Source organism: Neomonachus schauinslandi, chromosome 1 (assembly GCF_002201575.2).
Source record: "Neomonachus schauinslandi chromosome 1, ASM220157v2, whole genome shotgun sequence".
In the NCBI taxonomy this organism is placed as follows: domain Eukaryota; kingdom Metazoa; phylum Chordata; class Mammalia; order Carnivora; family Phocidae; genus Neomonachus; species Neomonachus schauinslandi.
The window spans coordinates 162,180,074-162,204,971 of NC_058403.1; the positions used below are offsets into that span (position 1 = coordinate 162,180,074).

The window sequence follows — 24,898 nt, forward strand, 5'->3', positions numbered from 1 at the left end:
GCAAGGGGTGGGCGGGGAAGCGGGGCACTGAGGTGGGGGAGTTTCGCCTCCTTGGTGACGACATCATCTCTCTCTGCGTAGGTGAAGCTGCTCTCAGGGGAGAACCCAGGATGCAGACCCTCCCTGTGGCATCTGCCCTCAGCAGTCACCGCACAGGCCCCCCGCCCATCAGTCCCAGCAAGAGGAAGTTCAGCGTGGAGCAAGGGGACGATGACCTGGACTGTGAAAATGACCATGCTTCTAAGATGAGTCGCATCTTCAACCCCCATCTGTGAGTTTCCTCTTTCTGAAGTGAGGGCGTTTTGGTGTTGGCTTCCACGTGCTCCGTGCAGGGGCCATGTTCTTCTGCAATTTGTGCCAGCAATGAAGTGAAAGGATGAACGGGGCTCTCCTGCCAGGCGGGGCATTAACCGTTTTTGATAACTTGAGAGATGACCTCTTCTTCCCTTCCAACTTGGGGTGGGGGGGGAGGGGTGGTGTGTGTGTGTGTGTCTGTGTCTGTGTTCGTTCCCCACGGATGTTAGCTTTTTCTCTTCCAGCTTCTGGTGGGTGGTTGTCTGAAGACTGCCTTTTCTTGCCTGTATCACCGATGGTTGTTAGGAGAATCAGTCTTTGGTGAATGTCTTATGGGCCAGGAAATGGAAGGAAAGGTTAACGCCTGAACAGACGTATGTAAAATGTTTTGCTCAGGAGTCTAGAGTTGTACACATTAAGAAGTGGCTCAGTCGGTTAAGTGTCTGCCTTCGGCTTGGGTCATGATCCCAGGTTCCTGGGATCGAGTGCCGCATTGGGCTCCCTGCTCAGCGGGGAGCCTGCTTCTCCCTTTCCCTCTGCCTCTGCCCCCCTCTCATGCTTGCTCTCTCTCACTCTCTCTCAAAATAAAGAAATAAAATCTTAAAAAAAAAAGTACAGTAGCCTCTCTCCTCCCCCTTATCTGAGGGGTGTATGTTCCAAGACTCCCAGTAGATGCCTGATGCACAGATAGTACCAAACCCTATATACACTGTGTGTTTTCCTAGACATAGATACTTATGAGAAAGTTTAATTTATAAATTAGGCACGGTAAGAGATTAACAACAATAACTAATAATAAAATAGAACAATTGTAATAATACTGTCATAATAGTTATGTGAGTGTGGTTTTCTCTCAGAATATCTGTGGTACTGGACTCACCCTTCTTCTTCTTGTGGTGATGTGAGATAATAAAATGTCTACGTGATGCAATGAGGTGAATGACCTAGGCATTGGGATGTAGCATTTAGCTACTGTTGTCTACAAGGAGGATCATCCGCTTCCAGGCCACAGTTGATTGTGGAAAGCAAAACTGCAGAAAGGGGGGGGGGGGGGGGGGGGGAGCAATTGAATTAATTCTCACCTTGTATATTCATGGTATAAACTTGAGACCTTCCTAAAGTGGGAAAGATGGGTTTTTGTGTTTATGATAAGGTGCTGCTCATCACTTCTGGTATGTGAGCCTGTTGTAGCTGTTCAGAACCAGGCTTGGGGCAGGTCCTCCATCTGCCACCAGCATTCTCTACGATCATGACATGAGTTTCTCCCACTCTCTGGGCCTCAGTTTCCTTATTTGTGAAACAGAGGGGTTGACACGAAAGTTTTCTGAATTCGTACAGCGTTCCCACGTTTACATTGAGAAAGTAGCTTGCTTTTGTGCGCCTTGTTCCGCCTTCCCCTTTGCACTCTCTTCTGAACATGCATGCCCCGCAAAGGGAGTGGAATGCCTTTTCCCGTGTTCTCGGCGCTTGGAGACAGCCAGTCAGCTGCCCGGAGGGTCTGCTCTGGCAACCGTGCAGCCAGTTGGTACTGTCGGGGTCGGGGAGCTTGTCGGGGGCGGTGAGGTAGCCTGATGATTAGGAGGTGTAGCTTTGTAGATCCAGGTTATAAGAGCCTACTCTCTTTTCCCCCTCCCCAGGCATGAATTGATGTGTTGTAATTATTCACAGTGCTTGGCTTCCCCAGTTCTGATTTCTGAGGATGCTGCTGATTCTGGCAGGAACGTGACTGCTCAGAGTTGCTGTTTTCTCGTTGGCCAAGACCTTGAGCGGCGAGAGGCCGCCGGTAACGCCCGCAGCGCTGTGCTGCCTCAGCGCCCGCAGTCCTGAGCATTCCGCGCATTCCAGCCCGCTTGGACTGTTGTGTGCAGTCATAAGACATACTGACAGAGGTATTTATCCTCAAATAAATCACTGTAGTGTTAGTCAGAGGCTGAGCCTGCAGTCTGGAGCCCTGGAATTTGCTACAATCAGGAATCCAGCAACAAGGCACTGCAAAACAATGAGCTCTCCCAAATAGGGAGAGGCTCGTCATTTAGATTCTGGGCGCTCAACTGTTTGTTCATTCTCTTGTTACTAGGAATTTCTTCTTCTCCTCTGCTGCCATCCTCTTTCCAGAAACCCACATAGGAGACATTTGGTCTTTTTTTTTTTTTTTTTTTTTGGAGGAAGGAAAGGGGAGGTAGCCCTGAAACAGTATATTTTGTGAGCAGACATGCCTTGGTTTAAATCGCAATTCTGCCACTTACTTGGACAGTCATTTAATGTACCTGGGCCCACTATCCTTCTTTGTAAAATGCCAATGATAATAGCTCATGGGAGGCCTGTCATGAGCACAAGAATCAGCATATGCAGGGAGTTTGGTGCAGTATGATACTCAGTTGATGGTAGTAGCTGTTTTATTATTGCTAAGTCCCTGAATCTGGTATTGATAACAAGGATAAAGAATAAAAATACTATTATGGTTTAATGCCCAAGTGTGTGTGAATTTCACTCAGAAAGTCTGGGCTCAAATTTCAGCTTCTTTATTTTTCAGTGGAAGTAATCATAGTTATTTCCTCATAGGATGATTGTAAATGCTTGGTACAGTGCCTGGCATATAGATGGTAAGCACTCAGCCAAAGTCATCATTGTTATTATTATTTCAGTGTTAGAAAATGAGGGGCGCCTGGGTGGCTCAGTTGGTTAAACATCTGCCTTTGGCTCAGGTTATGATCCCAGGGTCCTGGGATCGAGCCCCACGTCAGGCTCTCTACTCAGCAGGGAGTCTGCTTCTCCCTCTTCCTCTGCCTGCTGTTCCCCCTGGTTGTGCTCTCTCTCTCTGTCAAATGAATAAATAAATTCTTAAAAAAAACCCAAACAAACCAGAAAATGATTTTGTAACTCCTTGGGTCGTTGCAAATATGACCTTGAAGTACAGAGGACTATAAATAATTTGAAGTGTAAATAATAGAAATAGAATTGCTAGATTTCATGTACATCTCACAACTGATGTCATCACACAGAGTTTTAGGCAAACAGAAAGAGCAGCACCCCCACCCCCACCCCCAGGCCACATAGCCTGGACCTCTAGGTGATCAGCATGTGGTCTGTTCATTCTGCTGTCACTGTTCTCCTTTGATAATTATTTGTTTCAATAACAGTAAGTGTTTCTATTTGTATCTTCTAAGAGTGGAATTACAGATTTTATAGGGAAATTGGAAAAATGCTACATCTCTTCTTCATGTTGTAGGGTACTTAGTATTGTTGGATTTGAGAGAATGTTTCCTCTTTGAGCTATAGGGTGTTCCCTCCTTTTTATTTGATATGTCTAAGAATTTTTTAATAATACATTACAAATTGATGTTTCTAGTATATTTGTCTCTTTAAGGAAATTACAAAATGATTTTTTGCCTTTTATCTTCTTAGTTACATGTTCATGTTGTGTAGTGAAAATGTGTTTTGTTTATTTAATCACTGAAGAAATCACAATAATTCTGGGCATGGAGTGTTGTTGAAAAACAGTTTTGACAGCTAGTAAGAGAGTTTCAAAGATGCAAGCCTTGGCTGCATTTCATTATAATCATCATATTGAGATACTTTCCAATAGAGAGGAGGAGAGATTGAGTGTCTCTGAGCCAGAGTAGGAAGCTACAGACAATGACTAAATTTCATCTGACTTAATTCAGGGAGGAGGAGGACAAAGAAGAGAGGAGTCCTTAGTGATTTCTCCAGAACTTGGAAATTGAGAGTTCCTGGACTCTTATTCCAACCCTGTATAGCCTGGGTCCTTTGAACTCTTCATTAACTTTCTTGTTGAAATGGTGACTCAGAGAAGTATTTTTTTGTTTGTTTCTTAAGAAAAGTGTTAAGAGCATGAATGTTTTATTTAGAAATGGAAAGATACCATGTCTCTGAGAAAGAAAGTGGATTAAGTAAGGTATGGAGGCGTGGGCGTTGGGATTCCTCTCCTGGAAATGTCAATAAGTAATTTTTTTCTACGACGCTGGTATTCAAGTGTGATCTGCTAAGGAAAAGCTCTCTTTTCCTCTATCCATGACCCATATGGACTCCTGGATTGCTATTTTATAGCTGTCCCTAATTTGGTGAATAAGAGCACTTTCAGCTGGTTCCTGTGTCCTTGTTATGTGCCTTTTTTTTCTTAAAGCACTTCTTACTTTCTGGCAAACATAATCCTCCTCTTGTAACCTACCTGTGCCAGCCATGGAATTAATGATTTCTCCAGGGGACCCTTGTTCCTTTTAGTGGCGAATAGGATTTAGAAGCCAAAATCTGGGTGCTAAGTATTTTTATGGTGTCATTGCCTTTAGATTTGAGTTGTCTAATATCATAGACCACTTGCTACGTGTGGCAGTTAAATAAAATTTAAAATTCAGTTCTTCTATTGTACTAGCCACATTTCATACTCAGCAGACACATTTCAAGCTCAGCAGCCACACGTGGCTAGTGGCTACCATACTGTACAGCACAGACAGAATATTTCTACCATCACAGAAAGTTCTGTTGAACAGCACTCTTTGCTAAGAAATCATGAGTTCATATTAATACTCCAATTCTAACCCAATTCCACAGAATTCTTCCTCACCATCTCCCACTCCATATTTGCATCTCCCTGCTTCCCAGCAGTACATTTACTTTATCATTCACTCCTATAGTTCATATAAAATACTTCTGGAATTGCTGTGCCCATACCACTTTGAAAAACAAACCTACCAGAAAGAGCTCAAGATTTGCTGGCAGTTCTTTTTTTGTTCCGTGCTGAGTGTATAACAAAGTACTGGTAACTTTGTAGTCCGCTACTTCCCCTGTCCCCACTTCAGTGTTGTGTTAACAAGAATGTATAGTTGGGTTCATTCATGTATCTTTGCATTCAGTGGTAGATTTTTTTCCATCTTTGTTGATTTCACTTTATTTTTTGAATATATAAAACATTAACATGCTTCTAAAAGTCAAGACTATATTAAAAAGTACTTGGAAGAGTGAGGAGTGTTACTCCCTCCCCTCTGTCCTTCTTTCCTTTTGCTCCTTCCTCTGGTAGGCTGTGATCCTTCTTGTGTTTCTTTTTGTTAAAGTAAGCAGATACATGAATGGTTTCTCAATTTCCTGTCTTTTTCTTAACACCCTTTATATGTTCATTTGAGTTCTGGGGTTTTCATTCAACCATATACCGTAGAAATCTCTTCATGCCACTTCCTCCTCCTTGTTTCCAACTGCATAGCGTTCCACGGCATGCATGTGCCAGAGTTCAGTTAACCAATCCCCTCTGTCTGGACATTTAGGTAATTTCCAGCATTTTACAATCCTGATAATGCTGCAGTAGATAAACTTGTGCATGTGTAATATCTTGTGTATTTGCAGTACTGTAAAAACTCTTGAAGGCAGACAATTGATGGAGCAAAACAACAGGCTAAATTCATACTGGTTTTGTGATCTAGTTTGGGCTGCTTGGCTGAGAGTTCTGTGCTGAAGAGTACAGTCTAAGATGACTTTTGGAAATGAAGCTGTTTTCAACTTTGTGTGTGAAGGTATGTGTAGGGTTTGTGTGTGTTGAAGGTTTGCCATTGAACTGCTGAGTCAGTCACCTCTGAAAGGGAGGGAACGTTTATTGAGTGCTCTAACTGTATGCTCATCCTATGCTAGACACTTTAAAGATACTGTCTTACTTGACCCTCACAATAAATGTGACCCTTTAAGACGTGTGTGTGTGTGTGTGTGTGTAAGTAAGAGCTCCGTTACTTACAGAAGCAGAAATTGAGGCTCCGAGAGGATCATGTGTCCAAAGCAGTGCAGCTGGGATTAGTCCTGTTGTGTGTGACACCAGAACCAAAGATCATTTGCCAGAGCTGTATTTTGCTCAAGGCAGGATCCCATGCGTCTTAAATATGGGTATCATATATTTATGACACTTCACCAATCCAATGTCCAGTACATGGTAGGGACTAAATAATTTCTATGTTGAATTGAATTAGACCCACTTTCAAGAGACCGTGCCCCTCTTCCCTCTGGGGGAGGCGTCCTCTTCTGATCAGTGCTATACAGTTGCAAAGTAGCTGCCCCTGGCCTGAGATGGGGCAAAACCCATAAGCTCACACGGGGATCAAAGCCATGGTCACTAGGCTTGTGCTCTAACCAGCTGAGTTTGCCACGGACCGAGTTAGCAATCCCCACTGAATGGGGAAGGGCTATTGAAAGAAAACAGTGCCTCTCCTCACAGGTGGCACTCCTTTGAAATCCTGTCCTGGTGTGAAATGTGTCCAGTGCTGTTGTCTTTGCTTCTGTGGCCATTCTTTTGAAGTCTTTTCTCAAGCTCAGTGTAGCCAATTCTGCTTTCTCCTTGAGTGCATATGCAGCTTCTGGGCTCCTCTGTTTCCTCTGCTCCTCCTTTTCCTCCTTCTTTGGTCTTTGCTTTCTCCTCCCCTCCACTTCCTATTCTTACTCCTTCCCCCGTGCCCCCCACCCCCACCCCCTTGGCCCTAGTTGCTTCACTCTTCCCTCCATAAGCATGAATAGAAAAGAGGGAGAAACAGACAAACTCAAAAACAGTCATTCTTTCCGCTTGACAGAAAGGTTAGAGGCGGCCTTTGAAATTAAGTGCTGAAATTAAGGAAACTCATTAAAAAACAAAACAACTTACTGCTTACTGGCTAAAATGGGTTTTGGGGTTTTCCTCTGGATTTTGTTTGTATTTTGATTGTATAAATGGCACCTCAAATGTTCTGGACTATCTATAGTTTGTGGTGCCAAGATGCTTGGCAGCAGCATCACACTCCCTTTGGTGACTCTGTGTTTCTTGTATCTCTTTATTTATTTTTTAAGATTTTTTATTAATTTATTTGACAGAGACAGAGATAGCAAGAGCAGGAACACAAGCAGCGGGAGTGGGAGAGGGAGAGCAGGCTTCCTGTGGAGCAGGGAGCCCGATGTGTGGGACTCGATCCCAGGACTCTGGGAACATGACCTGAGCCGAAGGCAGCCGCTTAACGACTGAGCCACCCAGGCGCCCTTCTTGTATCTCTTTAGTATCTTTAGTTTGGATACATATGGACATGCTTTACCAAGGGACTATTCCACAAACTCCATGAAAGTGAAGAGGGCAATCCTCATTTCACATTAAAACTAGACCCAGAGGAAATTGAAGAGTTGGGGTTATTTTGGTACCTTGACCCTACTGGCAACTGGGGCTTTGTAAGGTAAACAGTAATACGTATTTATAGACAGAGCATGTTGCAGTCCACATAAGCCTTAGAGAGAGGCACACTTCCATCACCGAGAATGGTGACAGCTCAGGATCTGCAGCAGCCACAGAATCCCGAGAGCCTTTGCATCGGGGCTTTATTAATAACAGTGATGATTGATTCTTTATTATGTACCAAGCACTGTGCTGAGTACCTCATGGGCATGATCTCATCCCATCCTCACATCCCCGAGATGTGCATACTGTGATTATCCCTCATTTACAGAGAGGTTCTGTACTTGGTCAAGGTCACACAGCTAGCTCGTAGGTCACGGGGCCAGGAATCAAAACCCAGCCTGCCTGATCTCAGAGCCAGTGCTCTTGGCGAGCACGTTATGTTTACATTAATAGCATAGGTATCCAGCCGCTATGAATCATTTGATACAGGACCTTAACGCCTTTTAGTTTTGGACGATCTTCTGTTTAAGCACTCTCAGAACGCTACTGGTGTTGCTTTGGAGCTGAGAGGTGGAGACTTCATTTTAGCAGTAACCAGGGTGGGGGCATAAAGTGATGAAGAGCTGTCAGTAATAAGAACGCTCTTCAAGCAAACCCTCCCAGAGTAGTGATGGTCCCTTCAGAGATGGCTAAAGAAGAGCTGCCATTTAGCTTCCCTGGAAGAGGCTTGAAATGGTGTGTCTCTGCAGGCAAGAGCCCTACAGGAACAAACAGGCATGTGTGTTTGTCTGTTTGTTTGTTTATGCCCAGGAAAGTGCTCTTTAAAGTGTTGTGATTCTTGGGGGCACCTGGGTGGCTCGGTTGGTTAAGCGTCTGCCTTTGGCTCCGGTTATAATCTTGGGGTCCTGGGATTGAGCCCCTCATCGGGCTCTCTGCTCAGTGAGGAGTCTGCTTCTCCCTCTGCCCCCCCCACTTGTGTTCTCTCTCGCTCGCTCTGCTCTCTCTCAAATAAATAAAAAATCTTTTTTAAAAAATTGTTTTAATTCTTGTTTAAAAGTTGTAACCCAATTTTAAGTTAGTGGCACAGGCCGATAGTAGTAACCTTACTCTAACAGATGCACACTGGAGCAGTTTAAAATTTGGTTTAAGTATATAGAGACACATTTTTTTTTTTTCCTTTCCAGATTTCATAAATCAGATGCTCTTGAAATAGAATCCCTCAAACTATGTGCTCTCTCTTCTCTCCCCCATCCTTCTGGGCATCATCCAAACTTGGGACATTTTAGCCTTGAAATTCTGTATTTTTCTGTACTTCTACACACAATCTTCTGGGTACTCCCAAAAGTGTTCTGGGGGATTCAGGAGGATATTTTATAGTCTTAATTTTAGTTATCCTAAATAACTAACTCAGAAACTGAGATAATGTTAAATTAGGATTTTTAAAAAAATCTCTCCCCTCCATGTACAGCAAATATGTGTATTTCCTTAAAAAAAAAAGGGGGGGGGTAAATGAGAAGGGAGCCTGGGTCTTTAATAATGTTTTGCGTTTGGGAAGTATAATCCATGGAGGGGTTAGTGTGAGACTGTGGCCCTAACACGGCCATCGGCAGTGCGGGCCGGCCTCCGCAGGGATGGGCGCGACGCTGCTCTTCTGTGGCGACTTCTGCTCCCCTGTGACGTTAAAGGCGAGTCTGTGTGTTCCATGCAAGTGTTTGCTAATGAAGTGTGGTACCTTTAAATAAAGGTCACAGTCCTGACCTGTGTTGTGTGGGTTGCTTGTTTGTCAGGCTAGAGGCATTTTCTCATTTTCACAGTTCAGCCGAAAACAAAGACCTCCTTATCCGAGCAGGGAGCTGTGCTCCTAAGAGCTGACATCAGCCTTTTCCCAGCAGGGATCACTTCTGCCTTAAGAGTCTTTGCAGAAAGCTGGAAAGGGAGATACGCATCCTGCTACTGGTATTTTTCTGGCCAAATAACACACAGAGTAAAGAAATGCCAGGAGTGCCAGGAGTCAAAGGAGCAGAATCCACAGGACTGTCATTGTTTGTCGGGTCTGCTCTGGGGACCTCTGCGGGGCTTATCTTTGTCGCCAAGTACATAAAAGTGGGACAAAAACCTTGAAAACGGAGGACTTCTTTTTTCCTAGAGAGGAATTAAAGAACATTCGGGATATATCAGAAAACTTCCATTAGCATGTATAAAGTCACTTTTTAAAATGGCACGTTAAAATTGAAAAAAAGGACTGTTTTTATTTACAGAGTAAGAGGCATTTGTTCAAAAGTTGAGGAACCGAAACAACACAGCATTTGGCTGTTTCTCCCTACTACCCTGGTCTCTGGGCTCTGAAGCTGTTTTTGGAGTGCTGTTGTCTTGAAGAGGCTTCTGCCCAGGAACACAATGGCAGCTATTTTTACATATAGTTTGAGGATTAATCTTGAGGTGGCTTTATGACTGTTGCAATACAAAGCCAGTCTGTCCTGCAAGTGTAGAAAGTGCTGCCACTTGAGTAGATCGGACCAAGGACCAGGAAGAGGAATGCTAAGAAACATTGCCTGTGTGTGAGTGCTGATGGTTCTTTTATTTTCCTCTAGGATCTCGCTTGTAAATCCATCATTTGCCTGGGCTACATGCACCTGGAACATAGCGAGGTGGTTTACAAGCCCAGTGTTGTGTGTCTGGCGTATTTTTTATTTGATAAGTGCCAGTGCCCGGTCTCTATCTTCTTTGCTAAATCCCTGGGTAAACCAACCCTCCCCACCCCCGCCTCCATTTTGAAATTTCTTCACAAATTGTCTCCAAAGCATAATTAGAGAACTTAATGTTGCAGAAGTGTTCTGAGTCTGGCAGTAGCTAGAAACCTTGCCAGACAAGAGATCTGAATTCTCGATCCAAGCCTTCATAGCCCCGACAGAGGCAAAATGTACTGCAGAATAGAAGGAAACTGATATGGGGCGCCTGGGTGGCTCAGTTGGTTGGGCGTTGGACTCTTGGTTTCGGCTCAGGTCATGATCTCAGGTGCGTGAGGTCGAGCCTCTGTGCTCAGTGGGGAGTCTGCTGGCGATTCCCTCTGCCCTCCCACCCCCCCACACCACATACTCTTTCTCTCAAATAAATAAATCTCAAAAAAAAAAAAAGAAGGAAACCAACTTCACTACTGTGCTCTCCTCAAAATTATCCTTCCTCTTGCCTTCCCTTCCTTGAAGAAATCTAAGAAGCGCAACTAATGGATCCACATAGAAACCAGCTCCAGAAACTGGGTGAAGGTCAAGTAGAAGAAACAAACCAGCTCTCACTAGGTGAGGTCACTGTAGAAGCAAGTCTGAGAACTGAAACCTCTTTGCTTCCCTAAATTTGTCTCTGGCACTGAACCCATCAAGGAATGATTGTGGGGTTTTCTAACTCATCAGGAGTAATTTCCTCAGCTGCTTGTGGCCACTGAAGTCCCACGCCTCATGGATTCAAGGCACCATTGCCCGTAGATTGTCTCAGAACACTGTTGCCTGCAGATGCTCTAAGGAAAAAAGTGTTCCCTGGCCTAAGTTTGGGAAGTACCTAACCGGATCGTGCAGTCTGCTCACGTATGGTAGCACATAGCAGGCGTTGAGAAATCCGATGTATGGAAACACTGTTTAGCCCAGGACTGGTCATGTGAGTAGCCATGGAATCTTCATCCCTTTTTCATGAGACCTGCCAGGAATATTCTGGGGAGCACACTTGCCTAACAAAATGAGCATTTTGTTTGGTTTCAGGATTTTATTATAAACTTTCCGATTCACAAAGGTCTGGTGCTGCCGTACTGATGTAGCAGCTGTTGCAGTGAAATGATTGTGTGGTTCCCGGACTGGGGACTCCTGGGTGCCATCTTCCGTGTCTGGGGCTCTTGGGAAACTTCTGTGAGTCCAGAGAAGTTGAGGAAGGCTGAGGTCCTGTCCTCACTTGACGTTATGACTCTCATCTTCCATCCTTAGCTCTCTCCCCCTCTCTGAGCTCTTTCTAGAGAACATATTATCTCTACTTCCATATCCACTTCCCAGTCCAGTACTGTCGTCATCTCTGCCAACAATTTTATATATTTTAAAAGATTTACTTATTTATTTTAGAGAGAAAGTGAGCAAGTGAGCCTGAGCGGGGGGAGGGGCAGAGGGAGAAGGAGAGAAGCATACTTTCCATTGAGCCTGATGTGGGGCTCAGTCTCACAACCCTGAGATCATGACCTGAGCTGAAATCAAGAGTCGGATGCTTAACCGACTCAGTCACCCAGGTGCCCCTCTGCCAACAATTTTAATGAAACTTATCTCCCTCATTCACTGGTGACCTACTCATCACCAGATCTAGAAGGAAACCTGCAATTCCTTATCTTATTACACTTCCTCTTCCTTGTAAGTCTCTTTCCCCTTGGTTTCCATGGCCCCTTTCTTGCTTTCTTTGGTTCCCCTCCTACTTCTGTGTCCACTCCACTCAGGATCTTTCAAAGACTTGGCATTATTGCCATTCTGCAGAGCTCTGTCCTTGTCACTGTACAGACACTTCTCAGGAAGCCACATGCCAACTCATGGCTTGGATTACCACTCCAGGTGGAGGATTCCCAAATCTTCATGTCTAGCTAAGTCCTACCCTTCATACCCGTAGAGCCGTCTGCCTTTGAGATACTGTGTGTGCTCCTCAGGTCAGTGCTGCTTTGCTGGAATTGATTTTAGTAGCTCCTTTCTTCTTCTTCCAGTCTGTCCCCCATCTTTATGACGGGGCAGCTGTCTTTCCACTCGTCCTTGAAGTCGCCTTCTCCGTCCTCCCACTTTGTCCCCCATATCGAACCCATTGGCATGCCCTGCTAAATATCGTCCATGTCGGTACTGGCCCCGGCCATAGTTTAGACCCCCATTCCATGACAGTGCCTTCTTTACTGGTCTCGGCACTTCAGAAGGTTTCTGAAGTCTTACTCTCTTCCTCCAGTCTTCCATGGCTCCCAGTCAGCTCCAGGGGACACCACACAGACCTCTGTCTGCAGGAGCTTCTGCCCATGTGCTCCCACTTGCTGAAGTGAACCCATGTGCCTTCACCCCTTCCTGATACACTTTTCTCACCTCCTTCTCTTGGCAAATGCTGATGCCTTCTGCTTTGAGATGAACACATCTTTGTATAAAATATAACACTTTGCTGTAATTGTGTGCCCATCTGTCTGTCCCTCTCCCCAGACTGCAGGTCTTTGCAGGGCAGGAGCTGAGTCTTACTCATGTCTGTCCCACTAACACCCAGCACCATACCCAACACCTGGTAGGTGCTAAGTAAGTGTTTGATTGAAAAACAAGTCACTATGAGAGTACTGTCGGAACTCTCTTCCCTTTGGGAAGGATTTTTAAGAATTGCTTTCAGATATGTAATAAACCCCGTGTGGCACCACTTACTGTGCTTCCGTGCTTTCCTTGGAGCCTTGATGTTTAGTTCAGGGAGCATGCTGGAACAGAGAGAACCCCACCGTCACTACCTCCACTGCCTTCCTTTCCCTGTCTGTCCCTTGCTCCCCCAAGACGGGAAAACGCAAACCCCTAATACCTGGGCAAATGCACAGTTTACAATCTGAATCACTAGCCCTGCTTGTGATGCTTGTTTTGGATCAAATGATCTTTTCCTGATGTTGATGCTGAGTAATAAGCCTTCAGAGTTTATTGTATGAATGAAATGTGTTTTTTTCCCACTGCTCTATTTATATTTCTTCTTATGCATCGTGCTCTGATGCCAGTGTGTACATGATGTAAGGTATATGGAAACGAGAAATTCACTCCAGCTGGGCGCACCTCACAGTTCAGAAGGATGGCCACACATTTCTTCGGCGGGTGGAAATCAACTCAAAGAGTAGATCTGTTCCTACTAGAAAAGCAAACAAATATGTGCCCAAGTATTTACTACTTTTGGTGTTTTTTCACATCTACCTGAAAAGAAACTCCTCAAAGCCAAATGTTTATTGGCTATTCTAATAGGTTCGTTGTGTTTGTTTTATTTGTGTGTGATAGCTTCGGGCTGGCATCACTAACAGCCCTAGTTCCCTGTGTGTTGGTTTTGAACGATCCTGCATCATTTTGCGGTAGGCGTTTAGCTTTAGAGCAAGTTAGAGCAACTGATGGAAACAGCACTGTCTAGGAGCTAAGGGTGAAACATGGATAAAGCTGGGGAAAGGAGACCTCATTGAAAGAGGCTGATGGCTGCACAGTGCCGTAGTCAGCAGGTAATCTTGAGAGCTTATTTGAAGGACATGGCAAAGTTTACTGGGGCAGGGGGGGAGTTGGTTCTGGCTCCTTTTTGACAACAAGATAAAATCCAAGTTCTTTAGGGTGACTTTCAGGGATTTTGGTGATCTGTCCCAAACTCCCTTTTCCCACTTACTTCTGTAGATGGCATTCTTGGACTGTCGATCATTGAACTCTTCCTTAACTGTGGTTAAAATTGAAAAGAATTTATTTAAATTCCTGCTATTTTATACCTTTAGACAAGCTACATAGCGTGGGAAGCAGCTCTTTGACAATTCAGGGTGGTCAGTTTGGATTGTCCAGCCTGCCTCACGATTTCCATTTTGGGGCTAATATTTGAAACTAACATTTTCATTGTCCATAGCATCTTAATGTGTATGGCATGACCTCTCCATCACCCTGTTCCTCCCCATATCCTTGTGTCAGCTCTTCTGTAAGACTATGTGACATCCCACTTCGCCTACACTTGGTTAGATCATTCTAGACGTACCATCCAAATTTGGTGATAATCTGACCTGTCATCCTTCTCTCCCTCTACCATCCCCTGCCCCAATTTTTTATTTTGGAAAAAGTTCAGATCTACAGAAACATTGAACAACTAGTTCAATGAGTACCCATCACTTAGCTTCACCAGTTGTTAGTATTTTTGCCAAATTTGTTTTCCCTTGTATCTATGTTTTAACAATGATATGATCTAATATACTAATATATTCACATTCAGTAATGTTCTTTATAGATGTTTTCTCTTTAATTGGGGATTCAATTACACAACATACTTCGCATTTGATTTAGAATAGATTTTTCCCATTTTGTGGGGGTGGATGGTGATGGCATTCTGGTGGCGAAAGGAAAGGGGACCTGGACAGGGACAAGTGCCAGCGCCCTGTGAGGTCTCCCTTGGGATACCAATGGGACCCCTGGCAGGGAGTTGGTTTGTCTGTGAACCTTGGGAAGGGTGGCATTGTACATGATACATAAAGGCAGTATTCAGGCTATGTTTGTGGTTGTTATGTGGTGGGAAGTGAGAGCTCAATCTGGGGACGAGGGAAAGAGAGAGAAGTCATGGTGAGGAGGAGGCAAAGGATCTGCAACACAAGACAGCTGAGATTTATGGAACAAATAAAAATTTTCATGCCTGCTCTAAGATAGCTTAACTCACCTTTTCATAGATTTTTTTTTTTTTAAGATTTTATTTATTTATTTGACAGAGACAGAGATAGCGAGAGCGGGAACACAAGCAGTGGGAGTGGGAGAGGGAGAAGCAGGCTTCCCCCCGAGGAGGGAGCCCGATGTGGGACTCGATCCCAGGACCATGGGATCATGACCTGAGCCGAAGGCAGATGCCTAACGACTGAGCCACCCAAGTGCCCCGTCCTTTTCATAGATTTTTATTACTAATGCCCCAAAGGCTCATTTCTATTTCTAGCCGTAATTCCAACAGTTTTACTTAAAACAAAACAAAAAACAACAGTACCTTCACTTATTCCTGGCAAAGATGGAATATGCTCTGTTCCTTTTCTTCCCAAACCTACAAAACTCAAACAAAACCTCGGTAGATGCTTTCCTATAAGATCCCCAATTTCTTACTGAGAAAGAATTCATTTGAAGCTCAGGTGAAGTCTTTTGACTGAAAACTGGCGCCTTGGGGGGTGGTGGGGTGAGGTGGGGGTGGGGGGGCATGTCGTCTAATTTTCAGCAGCATGTGTGGTGTCTAATAAAAACAGTCTCAGAATTTTTAACACTTGATGTCAGTAACTCTTCAATGGCGCTGAGATTGGATTCGGGTATATGTGTAGGACCTCGGAGGGGACTGAGTGCTAAGACCTGGAGCTGTTGGCCATGGCGCCTCCCAGCCAAGCATCTTGCCGCGGTGCTGGGAGAGGGCAGGCGCGCTCCGGCCTTGGCAGCAGCCGTGCACGGCTCATAGGAGTATGGCGCTCCCTCTACCTCCTGCTGCTGAGGTCATGGGGCTGCCTCATTTTTGTCCTTTTCCAGGATTGGTTGTTTGACTCTTCTTTCATTTCCAAGAGGTGTGTAGCACAGTATCTTTCCAGTAAATGCCCCCCTTTTTTTCCTTCAACTAGCTAGCCTTGTTTTATGTTGCTTGTCACCAAAAGAACTTGTTGACAAATGCAGATATTATTTGGGTTGTTTGCAGTGTTGCACTGTTATTTGCAAAACTTCTGGGATGATGTGTGTATATCCATCCTTGTTCGTATGTCATATTTCCCATTTTTCTAGAAGTGGGATTTCTGGGTCTGAGGGCAGCTTCTGCCCGCTTGGTCTCTGGTAGGCCCTCTGATTTACATTCCCACTAGTAACTGTATGCATGTGCCTGTGTCCCTGCATCATCACAAAGTGACTGTTACCATGTATTTGATTTTTGCAAGATTCATAGGGGAATCATTGGAGTAACTTGCCTTTTTTTCCATCTCTGCTACTAGGGAACTTGAATGATCTTTTTACATGCTTATTGGCCATTTGGATTTCTTCTTTTTGACTTTGTATCTTTCACTCTCTCTCTCTTTTTTAAGTAGGGCATTCATCTTCTTTCTCTTACTGTGTTACAACTCTTCATGTCAAGGATCCTTCATCAGATGTGTTAGGAAAATAACCGTTTTCCTAGTTTGCCATTTGCTTTTCAGCATTACTGTTTTTTTGAAATACAGATTTTTAAAAAAAATTTGGAAGTGGTTGAATCATTCAATGTTTTCTTTAATGGAAGAATCTTCTAAAGTGTTCTAGGAGGGACTGAAATGTGTTGGTGAGTACCTTGTAACACATCTGCTGTGTTTTGATGGTAGGATAATTGTCTCTACTTAATACATGTTTGCTATGGGATGGAGAAAAGCCTATTATTTGTGTATTACTTCATTAGTTCATTTTATCCGGCATTTCCCAAGTGCCTCTTTGTTGGTGGCATGGGGATGTGGGTGTGCAGGGAAGGAGTCAGTCCTGGTTAGGGGAGGGGACTTGGCTGTGCCTGGTGATGCGCAGGACAGAGCCCTGTGAGGAGTGGTCATCTACTGCCTTTCCTGACTTGTCTGCTTTTTCCTTCCCTTCCCCTTAAGGACATTTTTCACTATCGCTGAGCACTGTGCGTGGCCAGAGTCCTTTCGGTATTTGTTTTAATAGCCTCTTATTGGGTACCATAAGTAAGCTCTGAAATCAAAAGTTTAGATTCTGTTTTTATTTAACCATTTTACCAGATGTTTCCTGTGGTTTGACAGATGTACCATTTACTTGAAAGTTACACTCCTGAGATTCTGAATGTTATGGACACTGTTGCTATAGACAATGATTCTGTCAGGGCAGGATTTGGAAGACAACTTTCGAATCATTTTTGGGTTGAAGATGTGTTTTTCCCAAAACAGAAATGCTTATCTTCATAATCCACTTTTACCTTCTCTGTTAGCATTCTGATCTGTGGTTTATGAATGACCACAGCCTATTGATTAGAGTTTATTCCAGTCGACACCATTGTGCCTCGGCGGGGAGTCCCATTCTGAAAGCCATTCGGGTACATCCAGGTTTTGTTTGCAAAACTCACCTGGGTCGGGGGAAGAAACTCAGGTGGTGGGCAGGAGATTTAAATTGGGTTGAAAATCTGGCTTGATGCCCTACCTTGATGGGCCACTTGACGCTGGGGTGCGGTTGACTGAGAAAGCTGCAGACGTGGCAGTTTTTGCACCCACCAAAAGCCCGTCAAGACAAAGCAAGGACTTTGGTGGTCCCTTTGCCTTCCCGGTGCCCACAGCCCGCAGTTCTCTGCAGCCCGAGTCCTAATAGAAAAGAGCCTCTCATCCGGGATTCTGCTGGTGGGAGGAAAGCAGAGGAAGTTGCTTCCTACAAGACAAGTGAGACTAGTTGGGGCTGCAGTGGAGGAAAAACGAGGATTTTTGACATTCCTTCAGTGAGGGGCCAGATGCGAGGGTGCCGTGGAGCCGCATGAGTGGCTCCGTCAGAGCTGGCTCCCTTCTCCAGCAACCTTCCTCTCCTGTGTTTTGTTTAGCCTTATTTAGAGTTTTATAAAAAAGCCTTATGTTACGGAAGACAGAGAAACAAAGAAAGAGGAAATCGCATGCTGTAATTCTGACAGCAGATCTATGTGCGCACAAAATGGAACTGTAATGATGCATGTAACATTTTGGCAAGACACGTGTGTAAATAAACCCTCCCAGGAGTTACCAATCTATCCCAGGACCCGCAGGAAACTTTGCTTGCAGCGTGGGGGCGGGCAGGCCCCCTTACCTTGCCGCTCTCCTCGCCGACGGGGACTCTTATTCTGACAGGCGTTCTGCCTACCCACTTTTGTGCCTGGGCCTGCTTGCCAAGTTTGTGAGGCCCAAGGCTTTCTTGTGGGAGGACGCTGGGCTGTCTTCATGCTCTTTGGCAATGATTAAAGTGAGGTTAGTACCAAAAACCCTTTCATTTTATTCCCTTATCCTTGCTTTTTCAAACCAGATGGCAACCCTGTATTTTCAGCTGTAATTAATTTAAACTATGAGGCAGCGAGTACTGGGAGAGGTAGAGTTGACTCTGCTCAGAAGGGACAGCAGTGGTGTTCCTGCCCAGCCCTCTCCCCTCACCAGATGGCACAGTGTCCCAATCAGAGCCATGTCCCCCTGACCGCGCTGCTCCGGAGAGGGGCCTGGCCACAGGGAGAGGGCTGTCCACGGGGCTGCTGCGCTGGCCCCCGATGACACGTGTGAGCTGGAAAGGTTAACGCACACTCGTAATTGTGCCCTTAGTGGACTGGAAGTAACCGGGCTCCAGGTGATGGCTGACATGTTCTTGCCAGGCCGGGTTATCATGTGACCGCCTCAAGACAATGGCGCATAGTTTGAGTGGCTGCTGATTCAGGGAGTACTGGGTGCTTTTTCTTCCTACTCATTTCAGCTGCCAGGATCGCCTCCAAAAGGGGTATGTTTTAGGTTTAACATTTAGTCTTAAAGAAAATTACAAGGGAAATAAAAGCCCTTGGCCACAATTGTAGTCTGGAGGTTTTGACCTCAGCTATTTGACCACTTCCCTCCGTGGAAATTTTACTTGAGTCCCCTCTCTGTAAGTTGGATCAATTAATGATGGAGACATCCTTCACATTTAATAGAAAATGAGTGCTTTTGTTTAATCTCTCAGTAACTTGTCAGATAACTCCACGGAGCGGCCTCCCACCCCCAACCCTCCCCGCCCCTCCTTGCTCTGAATCGAAGCTCAGGTTAAAACGGAGCGAGGTGACTGCCTACCTGAGGGCTGGGCGTCCAGGGGCCCTCACCTGCCCGCACAGGTAGGCACACGGGGTTTTAGTTTCGTCACTGGAGAAACACATTTTCTGGGCAGTACAGAGGAGTTGCAGACTGAAGAAGATCTGTTAACGATAATATATGTGCAAAACACTTTGTAAAACAGTACGCTTAATGTTCTACAAGTGGTAGTTATTACTATTATTAACATTAGCCATCCTTGGATGACTTGAAGTAATTTTAAAGGCCCATAGTGAGAAATGAGAACCACAAATATGTGGCTTGTGAGTCTCCAAAATGCTCACTGGTGATTACAGCATCATTGACTGCCGTCCCTGTGTGTGCTTGAGTTTGCTGAATTTAGTGAGCTGGGTGATGGATGTTCTTTGTTTACTTAATTTTATTTCAAATATTTACATTATTCATGAACATTTCTCTCATGGACCACTTGGACTGTGGTTACCAAGACTTGAATTTTTGTTGTTGTTGTTGTTGTGGGCCAGAACCATCCTTTTGGAAACCTTTTATTTTTCTATAGTAGAGAGGGACAAACATGTAGATGATTTATCAAAACTTGTAAGGACTAAAAATTTAATATAGAATTACCATATGATCCAGCAAGTCCACTTCACCTGTATGTGCCCCAAAGAATTGAAAGCGGAGACTCAAACTATTATTTGCACACCCATGTTCATAGCAGCATTTTTCACAATAGCCAGCAGGTGGAAACAACCCAAATGTCCATCACTGGAAGAACAGATAAACAAAATATGTATGTGCATAATGGAATATTATTCAGCCTTAAAAAAGGGGACAGAGTTCTGACACACGCTACAACACAGACAAACCTTGAAGACATTTGCCAAGTGAAATGTGCTAGTCACAAAAGGACAAATAGCGTATGACTCCATTTATGTGAGGAGTCAGATTCATAGAGAAAGAAAGTAGGACGGTGGTTGTTAGGCGAAGGGGGAGGGGAGCGGGGAGTTTGTGTTTAATGGGGACAGAGTTTCAGTTTGGGAAGATGAAAACATTCTGGAGGTGGATGGTGGTGATGGTTGCACAGCAGTATGAATATATTTAATGCCACTCAGTGGCATACTTAAAAATGACTAAAATGGTGATTTTTATGTGTATTTTACCACAGTAAAAAAATAATCTTCTAAAAACTAATGATTAACTTCAGTTCACTTGAATAAACAATAATGACTATTATGTGTTCCATACTCAGCTGGGATGAGCGGTATATAAGGAGGAGGTAAACGGTTTGGAAGATAGCTGAAGTCCAGCTCCCTGGGGATATGATATTCGGTGCCTAATACTAGAGAGTCACAGTGTGATGACTCTTGGGGGTGATGATTGTAATTTAAAGGGTAGTTAGGATTAATGATTACCATTTGGTTTTGTACTCCCCAAGAAAAGGAGAGGGGTTATGTCATTGGGGTATTAGGGAATGGTGGTCCTCTGGATTCTCCAAAGGTGTTCTAGAATCATCAACTCAAGAGTTTGGGGAAAATGCCACCTCAGTGTTGAACAGAATCACCAGGTTCCCTGAGGTTCCTCCCCCCACCCTCCCACTTTTTTTTTTTTTTTTTTCCAGGTTTCGGGTTTGGGATACAGACATGATTTTAGTAGCCAGGGAATGGCTTTTAGATGTTCATGATGTTACAATAGAGCCAAGTGGACAGCTTAATTCTGAAGTCCATGAAGTTTGCAAATGAGAATTATTTGTAAGGAAATGCAACTTTATAACTCAGAGAAAAATGAAATAGTCCATCTGTGTTTTGTTTTGTTTTTTTAGTCCTTTGGGAACTTTGCTTTAAGAATAGAGATTGATGTGTGATTTGTCTATCAATTGTAATAGCCTTTTCCAAGCACCTGCGGGTCCTCAAAATAATCATTAGTTCACATCTTGTTCCTATCATATAATCTGTGTAAAAAAAAAAAAAAAAAGGGCCAACTTTTCCTCTGGTCTTTGAAAGATGGGGTTCAGAATGTCTGGATGCTCAGAGGGAATTAATGCACTAAATGCCTAGCATTAATGCACTACATAATTTACTCTCAGAGGAAAGGTCTTTGAGGTTCTTTGCTACTACTATTTTAAAGAATATTGGGTAGATCCCTCATTATATTTTATTAGATGAATATTTAATCACTTTACATATGCCATACTTAAATTTTCAAACTTTTTAGTCTAGTTATATAGCAATTTAACTCAATAATTTAGCCAAAAGTTTCTGATGTCAGTCAGGGCAGGTGGGTGGTTTTGAGAGAAAAACTGGCCAATTTTTGTTTGATGTTGAATAAATGTACTGCATTAGAGGTTATCCTCTCATATCAAGAAGTCAGGAAATCATTTGGAACTGGTTGCTGCCAGCGTCAGGTGCAGGAAGGTGACTGTGGGTATGCATAGGGGAGGAGGGAGCTGTGGCAAACCCGTAGCACAGCAGGACATTGGCCCGTGTATCTCCCATGTGCACGCACACGTGATGCAAATATGGCTGGTCACTCATTTGTAATCCTTGCCAAGGTGGGGACACACAGATAGCCAAGCTGAAAGAAAATAAAAAGAGTAGGAGGCACTTAGAAGACCACACACTTACTCAGTGACCCAGGTGCTGAAATAACTGTTGGCATCTTGGGTAATGCTGTTAAAAGTGTAGTTCTAGATGACTGAGAGTGTTGAAATCATCCTGATTTTGACTGTTCTATTCTGTTGACCTTAGTTCTTACTTATTAGACCTTATGTCCTGATGTTTGGTTCAGAAATAATGCTACCATAAGTTGAAGGGAGTTATCTTTTCCCATGTGCTCTGCGTTAGATCATATCTGGAGTATTACCTTTAGTTCTGGGCACCACACTTACAGATGAATGTTCATTTGTAGGGCATGTGGAGGTGGGTGTCAGGATGGTAAGGGGTCCGGTGCAATTCGGAGTAATTCTCTGGTGAAGAGAAATCTGGGCATGGCAGGACTGACATAGCAGTTTTCCAGGAGTTAGAAGAGGAAAGAGACTTCATTGAGTTTTTCAAAAGGCTTCCCAAAAGTTTGGACCTTTGACCAAAGAATCATACTGGAAAGCAGATTTCATTCATTGTGAGGAAGAACCTTTCATTGAAGCTCTTCAGTCGTAGAGTGAAATGCCTGAAGAGGAGGTAAGTGCCCATCCCTGGAAGTGTTTAAGAAGTAGCCACCCCCCAGTTACAGAATGAATGAGTCACGGGGGTGGAAGGCACAGCACAGGGAATATAGTGGTACTGTAATAGGGTTGTGTGATGACTGCTGGGAGTTACACTTGTGGTGAGTAGAGAAGAACATATAGACGTGTGGGATCACTATGTGGTACACCTGAAACTAATGTAACATTGTGCATCAACTGTACTCCAGTTAAAATAAAAAGTAGCCGTATGGCCGTCTTAGGGATGCTTTGATTCCTCACTCTCTCCTTTATTCCCGGCCGTTTTACCATGAAGCTTCCTTCCTTTGAGCAGGACAAAACGTCCAGTCTTTTTGCTAAATGGCTTTATAATGTTCTCCAACGATTTGCAGCAAAATGCAGAGTAAACACTAAGAGTAAGCCTTCTGAAGAACTTGAATGGAGTTATGAAGGATGGCTCGGTACCAACCCAGAAGAATGGAGGCAGGAATAACGATGGAAGGTGTTTTCAGACCAGTCCTTTCCGGGGGGGTTTGGGATGGCTGCAGTGGGCTCTCCAGGTCCCCCTGTGTCAGTGCTGCTCGGGTCACCAGCTTCGTGAGCTCCTCTGCCTTGTTCAGGCCAGTTAGTGCTGGTTTTTCCTAAGAATTCATGTGCTCTTTGGTTGGTTCATTCGGAATTTAGTCACTGTGTGCCAGGCACTGGTCTAGACACCGACTGATGGAGTCTTCTGAGCAGCGTGCTGTGCGTGGAAGTCACTTTCCCAAGTTTGTTTCATCCTAAGTGTGTCTAGAGGAAGCTTTCTTCTCTCTGGGTCTCAGACCAGTGGATAGCTAAGCAAGGGGGGGGTGCTTCCATCCTCCACCTTCCTGAGGAGGGTGCGTAAAGCAACGGGTCACACACCACTTTTCTAGCACAAGGAAGGTATCGCCTGTGGATCTTAGAATCAGACTGGGGGGCGGGGGCGGGAAGCAGCAGGGAGAGCTGAGCCTCTGGGTTGACCCCAGCAAAGCCGGCACTGGCACTGGACAGTCTCGTGGGCAGGTCCCTTTGCTCCCCCTCGTTCGCCCATCCTGGCCCCAGCTGACCCAAGCATTCCCTGAATGAGGACAGCAGAGCAGAATAGCACCATATTGATGCCTCTGTTGTTGTGAAGGGAGGTAGATGGTCTTTTCTAGGCTTTTGTCCACCTCAGACATTGTAGCTCAGTTACAGAAGGGACGACATAATGTTTTCCATCCTGTCTCTGGTACAAGGACTCTGCTTAATGACAAAAATATGATAGTGGTTGTATTTTTTAAATATCTTTCATCAAGAGAATACATAATGACAAAAGCTCCTACCAGTTTAGTAGCAGTAGGAATTTTTTCTTTTCTTTTAAGATTTTATGTATTTATTTGACAGAGAGAGAGAGACAGCAGGAGAGGGAACACCAGCAGGGGGAGTGGGAGAGGGAGAAGCAGGCTTCCCGCGGAGCAGGGAGCCCGATGCGGGGCTCGATCCCAGGACCCTGAGATCGACCTGAGCCGAAGGCAGACGCTTAACAACTGAGCCACCCAGGCGTCCCAGCAGTATGAATTTTAAATTAATTTATATTTTATGAGTCTCAGACACACCTCCATTCACATGAAAACTCCACGAGTGTGCACTTGTGGGCCGTGTGGGCCGTCCGCGGGGTGAGCGGCCCTTGCTGTGCGCGTGGACCCCGGGGCCCCGGCCCAGAGGTGGAGGCCCGCTGCCTTGGCGGTGGTCATTGCTAACCACCGGGGGTGAGGGGGAGGGGGGGCTGGATGAGATGCTCTACAAGTCATGTTGTCAGGTTGACCTCTTTTCTCAAACGTTAGTTTTTCCTTGTGTCTTAGCTGATGATGGAAAACATGTGCAGACAGGTCTGGTCAAAGAAAACCAGTGCCTTATTTACATGGGGTTGAGCTATTTGGAAACTGGCTTGAGTCTCCCGGCAAGAGCTTTGCCCCACCCACCGGCGCTGCTGGGAGTCTTGCCTCCTGTGGGTGACAGCTCTGGAAAGTTCTTCCTTTGTGCAGGCGGTTGGCTCTGTGAATGCTGGAGTGGGAGATGGGGAAGGGGGCCTGTCTACTCTTCCTTTACACACTGCTCTGGCATACCTAGTTGCCTGGTTTCTTGGCCCACCGTGAGGAGCAGGGTGATGAGCAGTGACGGTGGCTTCTCCAGGAGTGACCTGTCGTCGCTGACCCAAGAATGCACGTGGCCAAGCAGCCTGAGACTACTTGGGCCAGGCCTGTCACGGGGGCTGCTCCGTCATATCCTAAAGCCGTGTTTATGCTGAATGAAGATCCTGAGTCACCAAGAAAGGAAAGAAGTTGTGGGATGTTTCAGACAGGTTTCTTTTCTTTTTTTTTTTTTTAAATTTTATTTATTTGACAGAGAGAGACACAGCGAGAGAGGGAACACAAGCAGGGGGAGTGGGGGAGGGAGAAGCAGGCTTCCCCATGGAGCAGGGAGCCCGATGCGGGGCTCGATCCCAGGACCCTGGGATCATGACCTGAGCCGAAGGCAGACGTCCAATGACTGAACCACCCAGGCGCCCCGGCACCAGAAGACTTCTTTTTTTTTTTTTTAAAGATTTTATTTATTTATTTGACAGAGAGAGACACAGCGAGAGAGGGAACACAAGCAGGGGGAGAGGGGGAGGGAGAAGCAGGCCTCCCGCCGAGGAGGGAGCCCGATGCGGGGCTCGATCCCAGGAACCTGGGATCATGACCTGAGCCGAAGGCAGACGCTTAACGACTGAGCCACCCAGGTGCCCCCCCCACCTTTTATTTAAAGATTTATTTGACACAGAGAGAGAGAG

General features: G+C 45.0%; 1 protein-coding gene across 3 annotated transcripts in view; it reads left to right on the forward strand.

Annotated features, from left to right (window-relative positions):
* Window positions 1–24,898, forward strand: part of VGLL4 (vestigial like family member 4) — a 153,436-nt gene that overhangs the window by 112,626 nt on the left and 15,912 nt on the right. For all 3 annotated transcript variants that reach the window (XM_021694957.1, XM_021694955.1, XM_021694956.1), the window contains one exon: window positions 82–271. In XM_021694957.1, coding sequence (XP_021550632.1) covers window positions 82–271 — 190 coding nt within the window. The remainder of the gene's footprint in view (window positions 1–81; window positions 272–24,898) is intronic.